This window comes from Microcaecilia unicolor, chromosome 12 (genome assembly GCF_901765095.1).
Source record: "Microcaecilia unicolor chromosome 12, aMicUni1.1, whole genome shotgun sequence".
NCBI lineage: Eukaryota > Metazoa > Chordata > Amphibia > Gymnophiona > Siphonopidae > Microcaecilia > Microcaecilia unicolor.
In genome coordinates, this window is record NC_044042.1 from 78384023 (window position 1) to 78404761 (window position 20739).

At 46.1% G+C, this 20739-nt stretch overlaps 1 protein-coding gene across 2 annotated transcripts in view; it reads right to left on the minus strand.

Annotated features, from left to right (window-relative positions):
• Nucleotides 1-20739, minus strand: part of NSF (N-ethylmaleimide sensitive factor, vesicle fusing ATPase) — a 263374-nt gene that overhangs the window by 194229 nt on the left and 48406 nt on the right. For both annotated transcript variants that reach the window (XM_030220802.1, XM_030220801.1), the window contains exons 2-3: nucleotides 18892-18977; nucleotides 5529-5628 (exon numbers count right to left, since the gene is read on the minus strand). In XM_030220802.1, coding sequence (XP_030076662.1) covers nucleotides 5529-5628; nucleotides 18892-18977 — 186 coding nt within the window. The remainder of the gene's footprint in view (nucleotides 1-5528; nucleotides 5629-18891; nucleotides 18978-20739) is intronic.

Below are 20739 nucleotides of genomic sequence, written 5' to 3' on the forward strand. Positions count from 1 at the left end.
CCCGCGGCCACATAAGCCGCGGCAATGACTTCCTTGACCCATCTTGCCACTGGAGGCTTAGCAGCCTGCAGACCCTTACGAGGACCTGCCAACAGGACAAACAGATGATCCGATTTCCGGAAATCATTGGTCACTTCCAAGTATCTGATGAGGACTCGTCTCACATCCAGATATTTAAGAGCAGAGTACTCCTCTGGGTAGTCCTCCCTACGAAAGGAAGGGAGACAGAGCTGCTGATTCACATGGAAGCGAGAAACAATCTTGGGCAGGAAGGAAGGCACTGTGCGAATAGTCACTCCTGCCTCAGAGAACTGCAGAAAAGACTCTCGACATGAGAGTGCCTGGAGCTCGGAAACTCTTCTGGCTGAAGTGATAGCCACCAAAAAGACTGCTTTCAACGTCAGGTCTTTCAGAGATGCCCTCAACAAGGGTTCAAAAGGCGGCTTCTGTAATGCTCTGAGCACCAGGTTAAAATTCCACGCAGGCACCATTGAGTGCAGAGGAGGGCGCAGGTGCTTAACTCCCTTGAGAAAACGCACCACATCTGGCTACGAAGCCAGGGAAGCACCCTTCAGGCGGCCCCTGAAGCAAGCCAGGGCCGCTACCTGGACTTAAAGGGAACTGAGCGACAGGCCTTTCTCCAGACCTTCTTGCAGGAATGCCAACACTGAAGAAATTGGAGCAGTGAATGAAGAAAATGAGCCTGCTTCGCCACGCTGCAAAGGTACGCCAAACCCTGGCGTAAGCAGTAAAAGTAGAGCGCTTCCTCGCTCTCAGCATAGTGGCGATGACCTTGTCTGAGAAGTCCTTCTTCCTCAGACGCTGCCGCTCAATAGCCAGGCCGTAAGCCCAAAGGGGGAGGGATCCTCCATCACCACGGGACCCTGATGTAACAGACCCTGCTCCACTGGCAGCCCCACCAGGATTATCCGGCCCGGATGCTTTGCCAATCGGTCTAGCACCCTGCCCAACATGGGCCAGGGCGGGAACACATAGAGAAGCTCTTGTGTTGGCCACTGTTAGAGGAGAGCATCTACTCCCAGAGATCGAGGGTCCCGTCCTCTGCTGAAAAAGCGCGGCACTTGGCAACTGGCCGATGACGCCAATAGATCTAGGCTCGGCTGGCCCCAGCGCTTCGTGATATCCAAGAACGCCTGAGCCGATAACTGCCACTCTCCGGGATCCAAGGTATGGCGACTGAGAAGTCCGCCTTGACATTCATGACTCCGGCAATGTGGGCTGCTGACAGCTGCTCCAGGCTCGCCACCGCCCACTGGCATAGATTCATGGCTGCCTTGGCTAGAGGGGCGCTCTTGGTACCTCCCTGGCGGTTGACATAGACCACAGCCGTGGGCATTGTCCAACGGGGCCCATACTGGCTTCAACGCCAGTACCGGGATGAACTCCAAAAACGCCAACCGAATGGCTCTGAGTTCCAGGAGGTTGATAGACCACTTTGCCTCTGCAGGAGACCAGAGCCCCTGCGCTGTCCTTCCCAAGAAGTGGGCTCCCCAGCCCGACAAAGAGGCGTCCGTCGTGACGACAATCCACTCCGGGGTCACCAGAGGCATTCCTGCAGACAACTTGTCTGTCTGCGTCCACCAGCTCAGCGCCTTGCGCACTGCTGGGTCCAAGGGAAGGCGCACAGCATAATCCTCCGACATCGGAGTCCAGCGCAGCAGCAGAGATTGTCGAAGTGGTCTCATATGAGCCCTGGCCCAGGGCACTACATCCATCGTGGCCGACAGAGCCCAATAGCTGCACATAGTCCCAAGTCCGAATAGGAGAGGCTACTAGGAACTAGTCCACCTGAGCCTGAAGCTTGACAATCCAATTGGCTGGCAGGAACACTCTGCCCACTTGGGTGTCGAATCGAACTCCCAGATGCTCCAGGGACTGAGTCGGGCGCAGCTGGCTTTTCTCCCAGTTGATGATCCACCTCAGGGAGCTCGAAAGAGCAACCACCCGGTTCACAGCTTTGCCGCACTCTGCATAAGAGGGGCTTGGATCAACCAGTCGTCCAGATAAGAATGGACTTGAACTCCTTCCTTACACAGGAAGGCCGCGATGACCACCATTACTTTGGAGAAGGTCCGCGGAGCAGTAGCCAACCCGAACGGGAGGGCTCTGAACTGGAAGTGTCGGCCAGTACTGCAAAACGCAAAAAGCGTTGATGAGGAGGCCAGATGGGAATATGCAAGTACGCGTCCTTGAAGTCCAAGGATGCCAGGAACTCTCCTGCCTTCACTGCCGCTATAACAGAGCGGAGGGTCTCCATGCGAAAGTGCCGAACTTTCAAGGCCCAATGGACCCCTTGAGGTCGAGGATAGGCCGTACAGAACCTCCTTTCTTTGGAATCACAAAGAAAAAGGAGTAACGTCCCTTGCCAGGCTGATTCTCTGGCACCGGAACGACCGCCCCCAGGCGGAACAGATTGTCCAAGGTCTGCTGCACTGCCACAGCTTTGACCGGAGACTTGCAGGGAGAGAGTACAAACCCGTCTTTTAAGGGTCGGCAGAACTCTAGCTTGTAGCCGTCTCTGATGACTTCCAGCACTCAAGCGTCTGAAGTTATTGTGGTCCACTCGCCCATAAACGAGGGACAGCCGTCCTCCAATCTGCACTGAGGCGTGGACCAAGGCCCCGTCATTGGGTACGAGACCCTGGGGGAGGACCGGAGGGAGCACCTCCGGGACGGCGGTCTCTGCGAAAGGAATGCTGCTTGGGGGAGAAGTTCCTCTTGAAGGAAGAGAGGGCAGAGGAGCCCGACCTGCCCGGGCGGTACCGACGGGCTTCCTGAGCCCGTCCTCTGGAGGTACCAGGGCGAGTACTAGCCCGAGCCCTGACCTCTGGTAACTTCTTGCCCTTAGACGTGCCGAGATCGGTCACGATTTTGTCCAGCTCGACCCCAAAGAGCAGCTTGCCTTTAAAAGGCAATCTAGCCAGGCGGGATTTAGAGGCATGGTCAGCAGACCAATGTTTCAGCCAAAGCCACCGCCGCGCAGAGATTGTCTGAGCCATGCCTTTAGCTGAGGCTCTCAAGACATCATACAGCAAGTCTGCCAAATAGGCTAAGCCCGATTCCAGGGCCGGCCAAACAGCCCTCAAGGAATGATCCGAGGGGGAAGCCCGCTGCACCATAGTCAGGCACGCCCTGGCCACATAGGAGCCGCAAACTGAGGCCTGCAAACTTAAAGCAGCCGCCTCAAAGGACGACCTTAAGGCCGCCTCCAATCCTCTGTCTTGGGCGTCCTTTAGGGCCGTGCCACCTTCCACTGGTAACGCCGTTTTCTTAGTCACCGCAGTAATTAAAGAATCCACGGTAGGCCACAGAAAGGCCTCACGTTCACCTTCAGGCAAAGGATAGCGGCGGGACATAGCCCTAGCCACTTTAAGGCTCGCTTCCGGGACATCCCATTGAGCCGAAATTAAGGAGTGCATGGCATCATGCATGTGGAAGGTTCTAGGCGGGCGCTTCGTCCCCAGCATAATGGCAGAGCCAACAGGGGCTGAGGGAGAGACGTCCTCCGGAGAGGAAATCTTCAAAATGCCCATGGCCTGCACTAACAGGTTGGGCAAATCCTCAGAGCTAAAGAGCCGCTGCCGAGGGGTCATCCGCTCCATCCGAGCGGGGATCCGTCTCCTCCAAGGAATCCGCAAAGGACCGTTGGGAGACCTCAGACACGCTGCCCTCATCTACATCGGAGGAGACAAAGTCCTCCAAGGCCTGGGAATCAACCCGAGGGCGTTTACCTCTGGGAACCTCAACCTCTTTACCAGACGAGGGAGCAGGGGCAGCGTTTTGCATGAGGAAAGCCTGATGCAGCAGCAAAACAAACTCGGGGGAGAAACCCCCCAGACTGTGCACTTCCGCAGCCTGGGCAACAGCCCTAGACGCACCCTCAACCGGCGCTCGCAAGAGCGGGGGAGAGACATGCTGCGCATCCAAAATGGCGTCCGGCGCGACACTCCGCGAAGGAGCCGCGCGGGAAGAACGGCTCTTAACTTTAGCCGCTTTGTGCCGTCGCCCAAATTAAGGGCGTTCATGGCATTAATGTCTCCAACCTCAAGGGCGGCCCACGAAGAAGCCGTCCGAGCCGCGTGGCCAGCCAAGATGGCGGAGGCGAGGAGCGGGGGATGGGCGTTTATGGCGGGAAAAACCGCCACGCCGGAGGAAGGACCGGGACATTCATCGGTCACGAAACTGTCACCCAACAAGGGCGAATCAGGCTGTAAGACCCCCGCAGGCCTCGCCCTCCGACGCCATATGCCACGAGGAGAAGAATCGGGGAACCCCCTGCCCGCTATAAAAAGATAAAAATTACCTGCTGTCCGCTCCGAGCTGTAACGAACTGGTGTCCCAGTGAGTAGCTGCAATGAACGTTTAAATAAACGTCGAAATAAATGCCTTTAAGGACGTTTAAAAATTTTTTTTTTTTTTTTTTTTTAAACGGAGCCAGCGGGAGGGGGGAGAAAAGGAGGGACCTGGTACCACCAGGTTTGCACTTGCTCAAAAGAGCCCTCAACCCCAGGCACTCAACAAAACCTAAGAATTAGGCTTGGAGGCCTAGCCAGAGCTGCTGCTGTGTGTGACCACCACCTGCTGAGATAGAGAACATACTGGGGAGTTTCCGGCAGCACATGACCACATATAGGGAGGCAAAAGTTTGCTCTCTATCTCCACCTGCTGGTAGATGGACACAACCCACCAGTCTATGGATTGATCAGCTTGATGATATGGAAACTTCAATATAAAGTAATTCATAATGCTGGATTCTCTTATCAATGCACTAAGCGATGGAAGTCCCTTCCTAAACGATCACGTCATACACCTGACTATTTCATATTTTGTAAATTGCTAAAATCTTTGTTGGTGAGATCATCTCTAACTGAAAGCAACTGATTCATCATACAATCAGAAAGATGTACTACTATTCTTGCTGATCCTACTGAATTCTATCCTTGTTAATCAAATTACATTCTCTTAAGTTTCTGCCTGTATATCTAATGTAACTTTGGACTTCTTGTCAATTGTTTGAATTTACTGGGATCCACAGTGAACCTGAACTTGTTGGAATAATGTGGGATACAAATGTCCAAAATAAATAATAAATATAAAACATGCTTCACATAGGGAAAATGACTACTGTAAAATTATTCCTCTAGGGGCCAAACTCAGAACATTGCAATGGGCTCTGGAAAGCGTGGTCCCTGGCTAGACAGAAGGGAGAGAGGATTTAACACAGAGAAAACGAATGAGGTTCATGACGCTGTAGCCCCAATAGATGCTGCTTCCAACTGAGCTAGAAGTCCAAAGAAGTGGGTGAAAATTGAGGAGACAAAAACCAAAACCAAACTACACAGACTGCTCAAAATATGCCGTGGTATCCAAATGGCTAGGAGGACATGAGACAGCTACAAAGGAAGGGAAAACATTTAAATTGCTGTTGTGATGTACAAAAAAAAAAAGTTGGGTGGAAATATTTTATAGCATTTTTCTATGATCTAGAACCAAATCTAATACAATACCTGAGGCAAGCTGAAGGCAATAGTGCCAGGAAGCACAGAAGGATGTGTCTTCAAAGTGAAGATATACCTGTGGTTCGGAGAGGTTCTGACATTTACATGACTGCAGAAAATGTAAAAAGAGACCAAGAGATATGGTTACAATGTTTTAGTGTAAATTTGTTTTTATTAAACATTAACAGCTGTAGATCAACCAAACAGTTACAGTGGGGGAAATAAGTATTTGATCCCTTGCTGATTTTGTAAGTTTGCCCACTGACAAAGACATGAGCAGCCCATAATTGAAGGGTAGGTTATTGGTAACAGTGAGAGATAGCACATCACAAATTAAATCCGGAAAATCACATTGTGGAAAGTATATGAATTTATTTGCATTCTGCAGCGGGAAATAAGTATTTAATCCCTCTGGCAAACAAGACCTAATACTTGGTGGCAAAACCCTTGTTGGCAAGCACAGCGGTCAGACGTCTTCTGTAGTTGATGATGAGGTTTGCACACATGTCAGGAGGAATTTTGGTCCACTCCTCTTTGCAGATCATCTCTAAATCATTAAGAGTTCTGGGCTGTCGCTTGGCAACTCGCAGCTTCAGCTCCCTCCATAAGTTTTCAATGGGATTAAGGTCTGGTGACTGGCTAGGCCACTCCATGACCCTAATGTGCTTCTTCCTGAGCCACTCCTTTGTTGCCTTGGCTGTATGTTTTGGGTCATTGTCGTGCTGGAAGACCCAGCCATGACCCATTTTTAAGGCCCTGGCGGAGGGAAGGAGGTTGTCACTCAGAATTGTACGGTACATGGCCCCATCCATTCTCCCATTGATGCGGTGAAGTAGTCCTGTGCCCTTAGCAGAGAAACACCCCCAAAACATAACATTTCCACCTCCATGCTTGACAGTGGGGACGGTGTTCTTTGGGTCATAGGCAGCATTTCTCTTCCTCCAAACACGGCGAGTTGAGTTCATGCCAAAGAGCTCAATTTTTGTCTCATCTGACCACAGCACCTTCTCCCAATCACTCTCGGCATCATCCAGGTGTTCACTGGCAAACTTCAGATGGGCCGTCACATGTGCCTTCCGGAGCAGGGGGACCTTGCGGGCACTGCAGGATTGCAATCCGTTATGTCGTAATGTGTTACCAATGGTTTTCGTGGTGACAGTGGTCCCAGCTGCCTTGAGATCATTGACAAGTTCCCCCCTTGTAGTTGTAGGCTGATTTCTAACCTTCCTCATGATCAAGGATACCCCACGAGGTGAGATTGTGCGTGGAGCCCCAGATCTTTGTCGATTGACAGTCATTTTGTACTTCTTCCATTTTCTTACTATGGCACCAACAGTTGTCTCCTTCTCGCCCAGCGTCTTACTGATGGTTTTGTAGCCCATTCCAGCCTTGTGCAGGTGTATGATCTTGTCCCTGACATCCTTAGACAGCTCCTTGCTCTTGGCCATTTTGTAGAGGTTAGAGTCTGACTGATTCACTGAGTCTGTGGACAGGTGTCTTTCATACAGGTGACCATTGCCGACAGCTGTCTGTCATGCAGGTAACGAGTTGATTTGGAGCATCTACCTGGTCTGTAGGGGCCAGATCTCTTACTGGTTGGTGGGGGATCAAATACTTATTTCCCTCTGCAGAATGCAAATAAATTCATATACTTTCCACAATGTGATTTTCCGGATTTAAATTGTGATGTGCTATCTCTCACTGTTACCAATAACCTACCCTTCAATTATGGGCTGCTCATGTCTTTGTCAGTGGGCAAACTTACAAAATCAGCAAGGGATCAAATACTTATTTCCCCCACTGTAACAGTATCAATGCTTATATATCAAAAAAAGCAATCATATTAGTAACAATGGTCAATGATACATTATTTTTACCCCCTCTCATCCTCCCACCCTCCTTCCACACCTTGCTTACCACTTTGTAGAATGAAAACAGGCTGAAGACAACAACATCAAGTCAAGAAAAAAAAACTTTTAGTTCTATAATTCCAAGAAAATAAGCCCAGAGAAGCAACATACCCAAATTATCTAAGATATACCTACTGTACTTCAACAATCTCATATCAAAGAAAAAAACCTCCCCTATAATACCCCTATCCCAGTGTCTGTATTCTGGATAAGAGAACAGGTGTCACGGGGGCCTCCTTGAGAAGAAACTTCCACATCATGAGAACTCTTGCATTTTTTAGTTGTGTTGTGCAGAAAGAACATATATTACACCCTGTCTCAACTACTTAATTTGCACAACCTTAAACACAGTGTGGTACAAGCACATTGTCTCAGATAGACATCTTTCAATTTCTGTCCACTTGCTTCCATAAAGAGATCTAAAAATAGCATCAATAAAGTGGGCATTTAACTGCCCTTGATCATTATCATGACTCATCTTAAAGATGAATGTAGCATAAACAGATGAAAACATAATAGAGAATCTTATGAACCCCAGAAGGAAGCTCTCTTTGGCACACTGCAAATACTTCAGTGAGTATTAGAAGTAAATTTGAGAGACTGAGATTACACTCCAAATACACCAGCTTAGGAGAGAGGTTCATTACTGTTATGGTATGCAGAAAAATAACCCATTTTGAGATACTGTACCAAGAATAAGAGAGAACTATAATATACATAACATCTAAACGCAAACCAACTCTTAAAAAAAAAAAAAAAAAAAAGACTATTAGGGACAAGAAACAATGGAGACTAAATTGGGAAGCACAAATTACCAGCCATACTCTCCACACAGCTGGCCCTGAATTTGAAAAACAGCCTTCATCTACAGCATTCTCCTCTGTTGAATTGTGAAGGCTGCCTGGTTAAACCTTCATGTGTGCTTGAGGCAAGTCACAGGCTTCCTGATTTAGTCAATGTTTCCTCTGAAGCAGCCTTGGGTGAAAAGGGGGGTCCTTATCAGGATTTTCTGCTATAATTTGTTGCTGTGGAAAACTGCACTAAGATTCTTTGTTACAACTGGCTGTGGTAGAGAGTAATACCTCTTACAATCAAAGCTGCATCAGGATTCACTGCTATAACTGGCTGTTGCATAACAACATAAAAACACAAAAATAACCATACTGGGACAGACCGATGGTCCATCTAGCCCAGTACCCTGCTTCCAGCAGTGGCCAATCCAGGTCACAAGTACCTGGCAGATTCCCAAATAGTAGCAAGATTCCATGTTACCAATCCCAGGGACAGCAGTGGCTTTTCCCATTTCTATCTTAATAACAGATTATGGACTTCTTCTCCAACAGCTTGTCCAAACCTTTTTTAAACCCAGATATGCTAATCACAACAAGTTCCAAAGCTTAACTATTTGTTGAGAGAAAAAATATTTCCTCTTATTTATTTTTTTAAATGTATTACCATGTAACTTCATTGATTGACCCCTAGACTTAGTACTTTTTGAAAGAATAAACGATTCACGTTTACCCATTTTACACCATATAGGCTTTTGTAGACTTCTATCATATCCCCCTTCAGCAACTCTTTTCCAAGCTGTAGAGTCCTAACCTTTTAAGCCTTTCCTCATATGAGTAGAATTCCATCCTCTTAATCATTTTAGTTGTCCTTCTCTGAACCTTTTCTAATTTCACTATATCTTTTTTGAGATATTGCAACCAGAATTGCACACAATACTTAAGGTGAATCATTGAGGAAGGGTGATCAAAGCCCCCAGGTACACACAAGCCCTCAGGTAAGTGAAACTCAGCTAGAACTGAATGCCTCGAATGACCATGTTTCACCCGGCGAGGGCTGCTTTAGGGGCTAAAATGTGGCTTATTTATTGTTTAAAATTTAGACTGCATGATCTACAATACATAAATATTAATACATACATAATTATAAAACATCATACACCAGTCAGCTACAAAAATAAATAAAAATTAATTCTTCAGTTCTTATATATCAATGGCCCCTCAGCTACCATTACTAAAGGCACATTGAAACAAATAACTTTTCAATTCCTTTTTAAACTGATCTAACTTCTAAATTGTTCTCAGTGACAAAGGCAGGCTATTCTTTATGGTGTAAGCAATTTACATCACACCAAAGGCAATGCAGGACATCCAACCTCCAAATGGGGTGGGGGAGTCACCGTACAGACAGGCACGTTTTAGCCCCTGAAGCAACCCTCACCAAACGAAGTGCAGACTTTCCAGGCATTCCTTTTTAACTAATTTATTTGTTAATAAAGTCTACTGTCTTCTAACCATCATGTCTGCCCCTACAGCTATAGGGATTTTTCCTTCTCTCACCTTTGCTGGTCTGAGGTTTAGTTAGGCCTGACTCGCAAACACAACAAAAGTAAAACCAAAAAAAAAAAATTGAGCTAGATGATATGTACATCATACAAAGATTTTATTCAAACATCCAAAGAACTCGACATGAATCATGTTTCAGCCATAGCGGCCTGCCTCAGGAGTCTCTAAACAGCAAAAATAAATAAATAAAAAATAACAACAACAACAACAGAAATATATAAATAAATTTAAAAAATAAAATAAAACCATGCAAGATCAAAAAGGACACAGTTATAGTGTGGATAATTTAAAAATACATAAATAATGAATTCAATTTACACCACTTTAAGACATATGAGAAAGATAAAACATTAGATCAAATTATAAGAAAAGGTACAAAAACTTGTAAAATAAAAAAAAATGTCCAAAAAAGGTAAAAGAAAAATATAGCAACTTAAACGTACTGTCAATAAAATCCACATCCACAGATTTAGACTAAAAGGCATCGTTGTCAGCGGATCAACTAAACAGAATGTATTAACGAGATAAGGATTCATAAATGAAAAAAAAGATACCTTCAATATGAATGTATTCAATGCGCCGCTTTCATATAGAACCAGATTTCAATGCACCTAAAGAATGAAGTAAATGGGGTGAAGAGATGTCACCGACAAGAATGGTTGCCTGACCAAAAAACTCGGCACCATTCAGCATTCAAAACTGCTTTTTAACCCATCCAGCTAAAGCCTTTGTGGCTCATCTTTGGCACCTCTTTACTTTAACAGCTTGGCGATTAAATTTGGATGGCGGAACGGCAGCTGCGAGCGATTAATGTGCAAGATTCTGCTTCTCAACAGCGGGCTGCAGCTCTTACTAGCGATTCGCCTGAAATGGAGCAAGAACAGACGCCCAATCCTCATGAGCCTGAGGCCGCTACAGCGGTAAAACCTGCGCTTTCTATGGATACTGCAGATTCTAAGGATCTGATTCGGGCCATCGGGTCACTCCTCTGCACGATCCAATCTGAAATAAAGGCCCTATGGGGCGAAGTAGATACCTTGGGAGCAGATCTTCGGACAGAGCTGGCTGAAATGGGCCAACGCCTAGCAGAAACCGAAACCAGTTTGGAGGAACATGCCATGGAACTCTCGAGCATCAACAATCAGCTTGATGAGAATAAACACAACACCAGATACCTTTTGGACAAGATTGAGGACCTCGAAAAATCAAAGCTGCAGGTCTAATCTTTCGATTTTGGGGAGTCCCGGAAGGCCCTGAATACATGGGCTGTGAGAAAGTTGTTCAAAAAATAGCATGGGCTCTCCTCTCCTTGGGTTCTCCCCCAGTAGACCCAGCATCCATATTGATCGACAGAGCCCATAGGGCGTAGGACAATTCGAGGCAAAATCGTGCTAAGGATATTATTGCCTGCTTTAAGGATTTTAAAATGAAGGAAGCACTCCTGGCTAAAGTGCAGGTGACTAAAGCCTTTGAGTGGGATACCTACCATATTGAAATTTACCTGGATCTGGCAACTACTACGCTGAAGTGATGGGCTCAGCTGCCCCCCTTCACACAGCACCTGCATGAAGAGGGCATCAGATACAAGTGGCAACATCCATTTGCATTGGTCTTTTACAGGGGAGGCAAGCTACAACGAGTCTCCTCTCTTGAGGAGGCGCAGGCATATCTTCCCTAGGACCCGATGGAGAACCCATCTCCCCCCTTAGATGTGAGGGGCACTGGTGGAGTTGAGAAACCGACATGGCAACGAGTGTCCCGTGGACGGGGGCGCCTTCAGAAGCAACACTCTGCAAGAAGTTTGGTATCATCCTCCAAACAATCTGGACTGTAAGGTGCCTGGATCATGAGCAGTATATGTCTATTATACCTGGATGGGTCTTAAGCACTGCTGGTTAATCTGATTTATGTCGGTGCACAGCTCCCTCCTATAATATGTGGGCACACCAACTACAGTGGTGTTGTCTTGCCTACATAAGGGTTTGATGGGGGAGGGGGGGCTTCATAGGGGACACAGTGGTATTAGAGAGAGCCTTGATCATGTTGAGGTTTGGCCTCCAATTGTATTGTATGGTATGTATTTGTTAGAATGGTGGCTTGGGGGCAGATTGCATTTATTAAGTTCTTTATGGCATGTCTAATTTAACCTGTTTAACGCTAAATGTCAGAGGCCTGAATACTCCAGTTAAGAGAAAACTCTTGTTTAAAGAACTCACTCGACTTAAGGCGGATGTTGCTTTCATTCAAGAAACACATCTGAAGCCATCTCATGAGCATTATGTAGTCCACAAAAAATATCCACATATTTTTTTTGCCTCTAATAAGTCACAGACTAAGACTACAGGAGTTTTGATAGCCCTTTCATCCACCCATCCTTGGCAGATACAGAGAGTTGTGTCAAACAAGGAAGGATGGTATCTCTTCCTTCTACTAAAATTGGGGAATGTGACCTTTACCTTTGGATACATATATATGCCTGATGAGGGCCAAAGTGCTTCCTGGGAAGACCTGAGCCACATCTTACTAAGAGTTGGGGACGGCTATTTTCTCTTGGGGGGGGGGGCGGGATTTTAATCTTACTCTAGACCCTGGGTGGGATAACAGTGCAGTGGGGATTTCATAAGCACAGAGGAAGAGCACATCACTCCAACAATTTTTGGCTCGCTTGAGTCTGTTAGAAACCTATGGAACTTTGGAAGGCTAAGTGCTTTGAAAATGAGCCCCTCTAGAGACACCCAAAGGATAGAGATTTTACCTATTATTCGTCCCATCATAAGCCTTACTCTCACATAGATTTACTGGTAGGGGATTCCCAAATCTTAAAGGAGATCCAAGATGTTATGATACAAACGCGTACATGGTCTGATAATGCCCCAGTCATTTTGACATTTCACTGCGACATGAGCCCCTGGGGTCAGAGATATTGGCAAATGAATGATGCTTTGTTGCTAGACCCCAGCATATCTCAGCCATAGAGAAATATTTAAAAGAATTCATTGAATTGAATGATAACAGGGACGTCGATCTCATTACCCTTTGGGAATGTTTGAAGGTAGTTATGTGGGGTCATATAATAGCATTGCAGGCCCATCTCAAAAGAACAAAGAGAGCCCAGGAATCCAGTCTACGCCAAGAGATCTCTCAAGTAGAGGGGGAATGTAAAGCTGATTCACAGAATCAATCCTATGCTGATAGACTGCATGAATTACGCCTATCTCTTCACGAGATTCAATTAGCTGATATAGCGGATCAGTTACTAAAAGCTCGACAGGAGCACTTTGAATCTGATAATCACTCCAGCAAGTTACTAGCACATAAGCTTAAACAGCAGACTCAGCATAATTACATTTTTTCTATTCAAGGGGAGGATGGTGCAACACTGACCCAAACTGAGGAGATCCATGCGCGCTTTCTTCAATTTTATGAAACTTTATATACCCCAGAGCACGTATTCACTCCTTTTGGAACTTGCAGACCGCTTCCCAGTCTATTTTTTTGGGCATTAAATGCCTCTACACAAATGGGGAAAAAGGGACATCATCTGGAAAGCAGTATCTACTAATGCCCGAAGTATGGGAAAGATAAATTATGTCCTTACCTGATAATTTTCTTTCCTTTAATCATACCAGACCAGTCCAGAACAATGGGTTATGTCCATCCACCAGCAGAAGGAGACAGAGAAAACTGTTCCAAGAGCTTCGCCTGGAATGCTCAGTATTTCTAACAGCCAAGCAATAGTGCTCTCAACTGCTACAAACAAGAAAACAGGAAAGCAGAGATCACCGGAAATCCAATAGCACTCAGGTGGGAACCATCCAGGGCGCTGGTGCAACCAAGGGCTGCCAAACCCCCCATCAAAGAGGAAAGAGGAACTCCACTCAGTCTTTCCATCTGTCATGCAGACACACCCCTGAAAAAGGAGAAGCGGCTCATTAGTGAGAGCCGTGTAGTGCTGGCATCGCAAAGCGGAATAGAGAGAAAGGGCAAATCCTATCCTCCTGAAATGATCCCCACTTTCACAAGGTGAAAATGGACTCTATCACCAAATGGAGGAGTCGAGCCATAGAAGGAGTAACAATGAAGCAAACCAAGAAAACAGAAAAAGTGAGCCTCTGGACTGGTCTGGTCTGATTAAAGAAAGAAAATTATCAGGTAAGAAGGAGAAATTAGGTCCTACCTGCTAATTTTATTCCCATTAGTTCTTCACACTATTCCAGGACGTGTAGGTAGTCATGTCCATCGACCAGCAGGTGGAGACAGAGAATACAGAACTGAGCACCACCATATAGCCCCATGCTAGCAGCCCAGTTCCTCAGTATCAGTCCTCAAGCAATAAAGAAAGAACATGCCAACAGATGAATGCTCAGCAACCAGCCAAGCTAGCCACTAGAATGTACCAAAGGGTAAGCTCCTGGAAAGCAGGACCCAAAAACAGAGTGCAGAGCTGCCAAGGAAGGTGTCAAGCCACGGGAGGGCTCCTGGTATAGTGTGAAGAACTAATGGAAACAAAATTATCAGGAAGACCTAATTTCTCCTTTCGTTACATTACTTCCCACTATTCCAGGATGTGTGGGATGTTCAAAAGTAAATCAGAACGATGGTGGGCAGACGACCCCGCTGCACACAAAACCGACACCCCAAATGAGGCCTCAGACCGCGTGGCCACATTCACTCTATAATGCTTACTGAAGGTATGCAGCAAAGCCCACGTCACTGCCCTACAGATATCCACCAGAGAAGACAGGGAGGCCTCTACCCAAGACATAGCTGTACGTCTGGTAGAGTGAGCTGTCAAAACCTGCGGAAGAGACTTCCTTGCCAAGATATACACTGAGGCCACTGCCTCCTTCAACCAGCGGGCAATGAATGCCTTGGACGTCATGAGGCCCAGATTCTGCTTACCAAAAGCACAAAAGTGTCTATCCGAATGACGAAAGTCATTAGTAGCCTTCAGGTAATGCACGAGAACCCTCAAAGAGGAGAACTGGGCCCCTATGTCATCCCGACGAAAAGAAGATCCACGGACTGATTAAAATGGAAGGCCGAAATCACCTTGGGCACGAAGGTAGGTACTGTCAGAAGAGAAACCCCTGCCTCTGAAAAACGGAGAAAAGGGTCCCTACAAGAAAGCACCTGAAGCTGCGAGACGCGAAAGGCTGACGTAATTTCCACCAAGAACACAGTCTTCAACGTGAGATCTTTCAGAGTAGCCTTGCGAATAGGTTCTAACAGGGGGCGCTGAAGATATTGGGACTCAGCTTTCTTGGGAATGGTGGGATTACTTAGCGGTTTCATCCAGTTCCGCATAAGTGTCTCCTTGAGCACATTATGCAAAGGAACAGTGGATGACTCCTTAGGTGGTGAAGGATAGTCAAGGACCTCGAGCATCTCAGTCCTGGGCTCATCCTCAGATACCACAGGGAAGGGAATAGCCACAGACATTTTCCGGACAAATGAAGAGAAAGAAAGACTCTCCGGGGGAGAAAGCTTTCTTTCTGGTGAAGGAGTAGGATCAGAGGGAAGACCACAAGACTCCTCAGAAGAGAAATACCTGGGATCTTGCCCTTCATCCCATGAGGCATCCTCATCAGTATCGGACATGGAGTGGCCTAGTGGTTAGGGTGGTGGACTTTGGTCCTGGGGAACTGAGGAACTGAGTTTGATTCCCGGCACAGGCAGCTCCTTGTGACTCTGGGCAAGTCACTTAACCCTCCATTGCCCCATGTAAGCCGCAGTGAGCCTGCCATGAGTGGGAAAGCGCGGGGTACAAATGTAAAAAAAAAAAAAAAAAAACCGGGCCCGTCTCGACGCCGAGGAACCATGTCCTCAATGGCGATGACGAGAAGTCAACTCCCATGTCGGCGGCGATGAAGCTCCCTCCAGCGATGTCGACATGGGTGGTAGCCGACGCCGATGCCCTCACCACAGGCACAGAGCCAGCTGCCACTTCCATCGACGGTACCGAGGGCACAAGCACACCCAGGAACCGGAGCACACTGACGCAGCAACCCTTCCAAAAGACCTGGAAGAATGGCTCGGATGCGCTCGTCTAGAGTCGCTGTCGAGCAAGGCTGTGGGGTCGGTGCAGGAATTGGCGTCAGAATCTGTGGAGGTTGAGGAGGCGGTACCGGGCTGCCCGGACCAACGTACCAACACCTCTTGTATGGAGGGTGAGTGCTCCTCCCAGCGTGGGCGCTTCACGGGTGCCGAATCCTTTGACGTCCCGGAGCTCCCGGTACCGTGCTTAGAAGGCAATCGATGACGATGCTTCTTCGCCATCGCTCGATGCACGTCATCGATGCTCCTCGGTACCGACGAGGAGGACATGGAATCCACAAGTCTCCTTGGGGTCGGGTCTGAAAGTGGTCGAAGCCAAGGGGCCTGCAAAGCAGGAGACTTCGAGGCAGGTGGAGACCCGCTCGAATGCTCACTGCTCCCAGCGTGTGGTGGTCTCCGGACAGCCATTACCTGCACTCCTGAAGTCGATGCCATCTTTGGTGCCGATGTCAACGCCGACGACCTCGGTACCGCTGTCGACATCGACGCCGAGGAACCGGACGAAGCTCCGAAAAGTCGGTCCCAAAGAGCTTGTCTTATCGCCTGTGTCCGCTTTTTAAAGCTAAGACACAACTTACATGCGTCTGGGCAATGGTCGGGCCCAAGGCACTGAAGACACCACACGTGAGGGTTGGTACCCGAGATCGTGCGGTTGCACAGAGTACACTTCGTGAAGCCACTGAGAGTCCTCGATGACATGGATGGAAAAATAGTGGCGGCGAGATAAAAATTCGTGATTCTGCCAAAAGGGAGAGCACAAAAAAAGAGAAGCCGCGGCGGAAGCAAAAGGAAACTTTGAAAGGGCAAAACTCAAAGAAACAAAGAATTTCTTCTTCTTTTTTCTTTGTAAAAAAGCAAAGGAAGAAGAAGGAAAGAGAAAAGCTGGAGAAAAGCGCCGCAAAAAACCGGCCGAAGGTTCTCCGAGGGTCCGAAGAGATGAAAAACACTGCCTCTCTTTACCACGGAAAGGAAGAAAACTGAACGGGACTCTCGCGCAACGGGCTGGAAAACGGCCGCGTATGCGCGGTGTGCACACCCCGCACGCCAGAAGGTTCTCTCAAAGCTTTGAGATATTCTTGCTTTGAAAAATTCTGCTTGTCCTTGGAGAAAGCGAAGATACATACCTGTAGCAGGTATTCTCTGAGGACAGCAGGCTGATTGTTCTCACAAACCCGCCCTCCTCCCCTTTGGAGTTGCTGTTCTTTCTTTGTTTTATGCTTTTTGATTAAACTAAGGAACCACGCTTGCGTAGCGGGCAGGAAGTCGTTCGCACATGCACAGTCTGCGCTGCTCGCGCGACAGATCTCTCTAGAAAACTTTGTTTTATTTTGCTTGCAAAATCTTCCGATTCCTGGTCCACCGTGGACGTCGACCCACGTGAGAACAAGCAGCCTGCTTGTCCTCAGAGAATTGAAATTACCCATTACTAGTCTGTTCATTCTGGCCTGGCGAACAGTAGTATAGCCCTATCTGTATTCTCTTTTCCTTCACCCATGGAATTTCTCTCCATAAGGATTCCACATTACCATCTGTTTCTTGCTGAATTTTTATTGTTAGTCTCAAGTCCCTCTTTAAAATATAGCACCCACCCTATCATTGCAATTTAATTTGTACCCCATTATCACAGAGTCCCATTGGTTAGCCTCCTTCCACCAGCTCTCAGATTCCATCCAGAATGAGCTCATGTTTTGTATTCTACAACTTGTTCATCAATTTTGGATCATAGCCACATTAGAAAACAGATTCATTTACTAATCATCACAACTACTCTGAAGACTACAGCACACAGCCTAAAGCTTGGTTTAAGTACCATCTGATTTACACTCTTACCATTCAAATACATGCATTTATAACCAAGAAGTGGACAGGGCAATGAACTGCTGAAGTGCAATCTTCACTCAATACTGACAAGGCTATTAATTGTACACCGAGATCTGTCTGATATGAACCTATATTTTTATGTGGATTAAAAAAAACTGTTCTGATATTCCAACTACCATTCTTTATCAACAGTTTGGTTACATAAAAACACAGAAGCAGAATATGATGATATGATGGTAGATAGTCCTTCCTTGTGAAATTCCATACTCATTACTACTACTTAACATTTCTAAAGCGCTACTAGGGTTACGCAGCGCTGTACAATTTAACATGGAAGGACAGTCCCTGCTCAAGGAGCTTACAATCTAAAAGACAAATGTACAGTCAATCTGATAGGTCAGACAGATTGGGGCAGCCTATATGTTCGAAAGGTTAGGTTCCAAAAGCAGCATTGAAGAGGTGAGCTTTAAGCAAGGATTTGAAGATGGGTAGGGAGGGGGCTTGGCGTAGGGATTCAGGAAGATTGTTCCAGGCATAGGGTGAGGCAAGGCAAAATGGGCGGAGCCTGGAGTTGGCAGTGGTGGAGAAGGGTATTGAGAGGAGGGATTTGACTTCTAACGTTACCATCACTTCTTGGCAACCAAGGATCCCAGGCTTTCCTGACTTATGTTATTGTTGGTGCCTCTTAGGAAGTTGGACCATGCATCTACCACCCTTTCCATTAGATAATGTTTTCTCATATTTCCTTACACAAATACCTGACTTAAATAAGTGAATCTTATATATTATATTAAAGCCCTCATCGACATAACTAAATCAGAACAGTGGTCTGCAACCATCTTAATGCCCAGTTCACCATGTTTCAGTAAACAATTCTACAATAATCTCCTGCTATTAGCCATTATAACCCACATGCAAAAAAAAAAAAAAAAAATCTGCTAATTAATGCATTTCAATAGGTATCAATAGCAGAGGTACCACTATTTCATCTCACATTCACCTTTACTCCCACAGCACCTTCCTTCCACTTTCAACTGAGCAGAAGTACAGCATAATATTCAGGGTGAGCCTTGGCTTCAGTAATTAATCCCACAGTCAATTTAGACTTATGTCAACTAGACCTGCAGAAAGCTATGTAAAATGTTTGCAGGCCATACCCATAAAAGTAAGATGTTTTTCATGACAAATTTTTTTTTAACAATTCACCCTCCCAAAAATGAATATACTCACTGGCCTGACTGGAAATCCTTTTCATTTACAACAGCACAGTTGCTCAGTGACAGTTCATCTGTAGGACATCTTGCTGCTTGCATAGACTGTCAAAAGAGAGGGAAAAAAAAAAGAGAGTGAAAAACTATCTATGGCCAAGAAAAAAAATGTTAAAAGGAAAAAGAACAATGTTTGAAAATGGGAGAGACAGAGAAATGAGGAGGAGCCACTTCCTAAGAGATAAGAGTAATCACAGTACAAAAAGTTTGTGAAAACAGAACAAAGAACTTTTCCATATTCTTTTCTTCAGAGGAAAATACACAGAAATCTCATAAAAATTCAGCATCAGAGGCATTAGAAATCATAAAGTGGGTCAATTATAATGATGATAAGTGACTGCATTATGGATAAGAACCTTCTAGTCTGTGTGACTGTTGTTTTGGGGTTTTTTTTTTGTGGTTTTCTATTTTTTTTTTTTTTTTTGGGGGGGGGGGGGGGTTAAGTCCTTGTTTCAAGTTCAACTTCAACTTGAAAGTCTGTCCAAGAATGAAAGGCACAGGGAATGGGAAGTTAGTGAATCTAAGTGAGAAAAAACCAGAGCAGGTTTGCTATTTTTAAGTAAATTCAGCAGCCAGAAAGCCTGCAAATATAATCCTAGCTGGAGTTCTGCAAAGGCTCTGAATGGAAAATGATCTGAAGTCCACCAGGAGTTAACATGATGGAACAGTATTCTCCTGAGTGGTTAAGACAAGGGACAACAGATTCCATTCTGAGGAAGACAGATAAATTCTAACACAAGGCAGTTAGAAACATAGAAACATATAGGCAGGTAAGGGCCAAATGACCCATTTAGTGTGCCCACCCTCAGCAACTACTATCTCCTCCTTTCCCTAAGAGATCCCACATGCCTGTCCCATGCTTTCTTAAATTCAGACACAGCCATTGTCTCCACCGCCTCCACCAGGAGGCTATTCAACGTATCCACCACATTTTCTCTGAAAAAGTATTTCCTTAGATTATTCCTGCGCTGTAACCTCTTAACTTCATCCTATGCCCCTCATTCCAGAGTTTTCCTTCATTTGAAAAGGCTCATCATCCTGTACATTAATTAATTAATTTATTTATTGCATTTGTATCCCACATTTTCCCACCTCTTTGCAGGCTCAATGTGGCTTACAATACATCGTGGTAAGTGGAAATACAGTTAGAAAATGCCACAGAGATATTTAAATGTCTCTATCATATTCCATATCTCATAAGAACATGCCATACTGGGACAGACCGAAGGTCCATCAAGCCCAGCATCCTGTTTCCAACAATGCATGTTACAAATACCTGGCAAGATCCCAAAACAGTACAATACATTTTATGCTGCTTATCCTAGAAATAAGAAGTGGATTTTCCCCATGTCCATTTTAATAACTGCTTATGGACTTTTCTTTTAGGAAGCTATCCAAACCTTTTTTAAACTCCGCTAAACTGCTTCTACTACATTCTCTGGCAAAAAATTCCAGAGTTTAATTACATGTTGAGTGAAGAAATATTTTCTCTGATTCATTTTAAATTTACTACTTTGTAGCTTCATTGCGTGCCCCCTAGTCCTAGTATTTTTGGAAAGAGTAAACGAAGCTTCACGTCTACCCTTTCCACTCCACTCATCCTATATAATAATTCTCACCACCAACATTCTAATCGGGAACTGCCTGTGTCCGTGCCTGCTTCTTGAGCTAGGCTCCGTAGCCAGGCTGACGTCACTAACAGCTGATTCCAAGTGGCAGGAAGCGGAGCATCAAACAACGACCCTCCTGTCCCCTGCCCCCCTGCAGCCACCCATGTCCAGCGGCGACCCTCCTCTCTCACCTGCCCCTC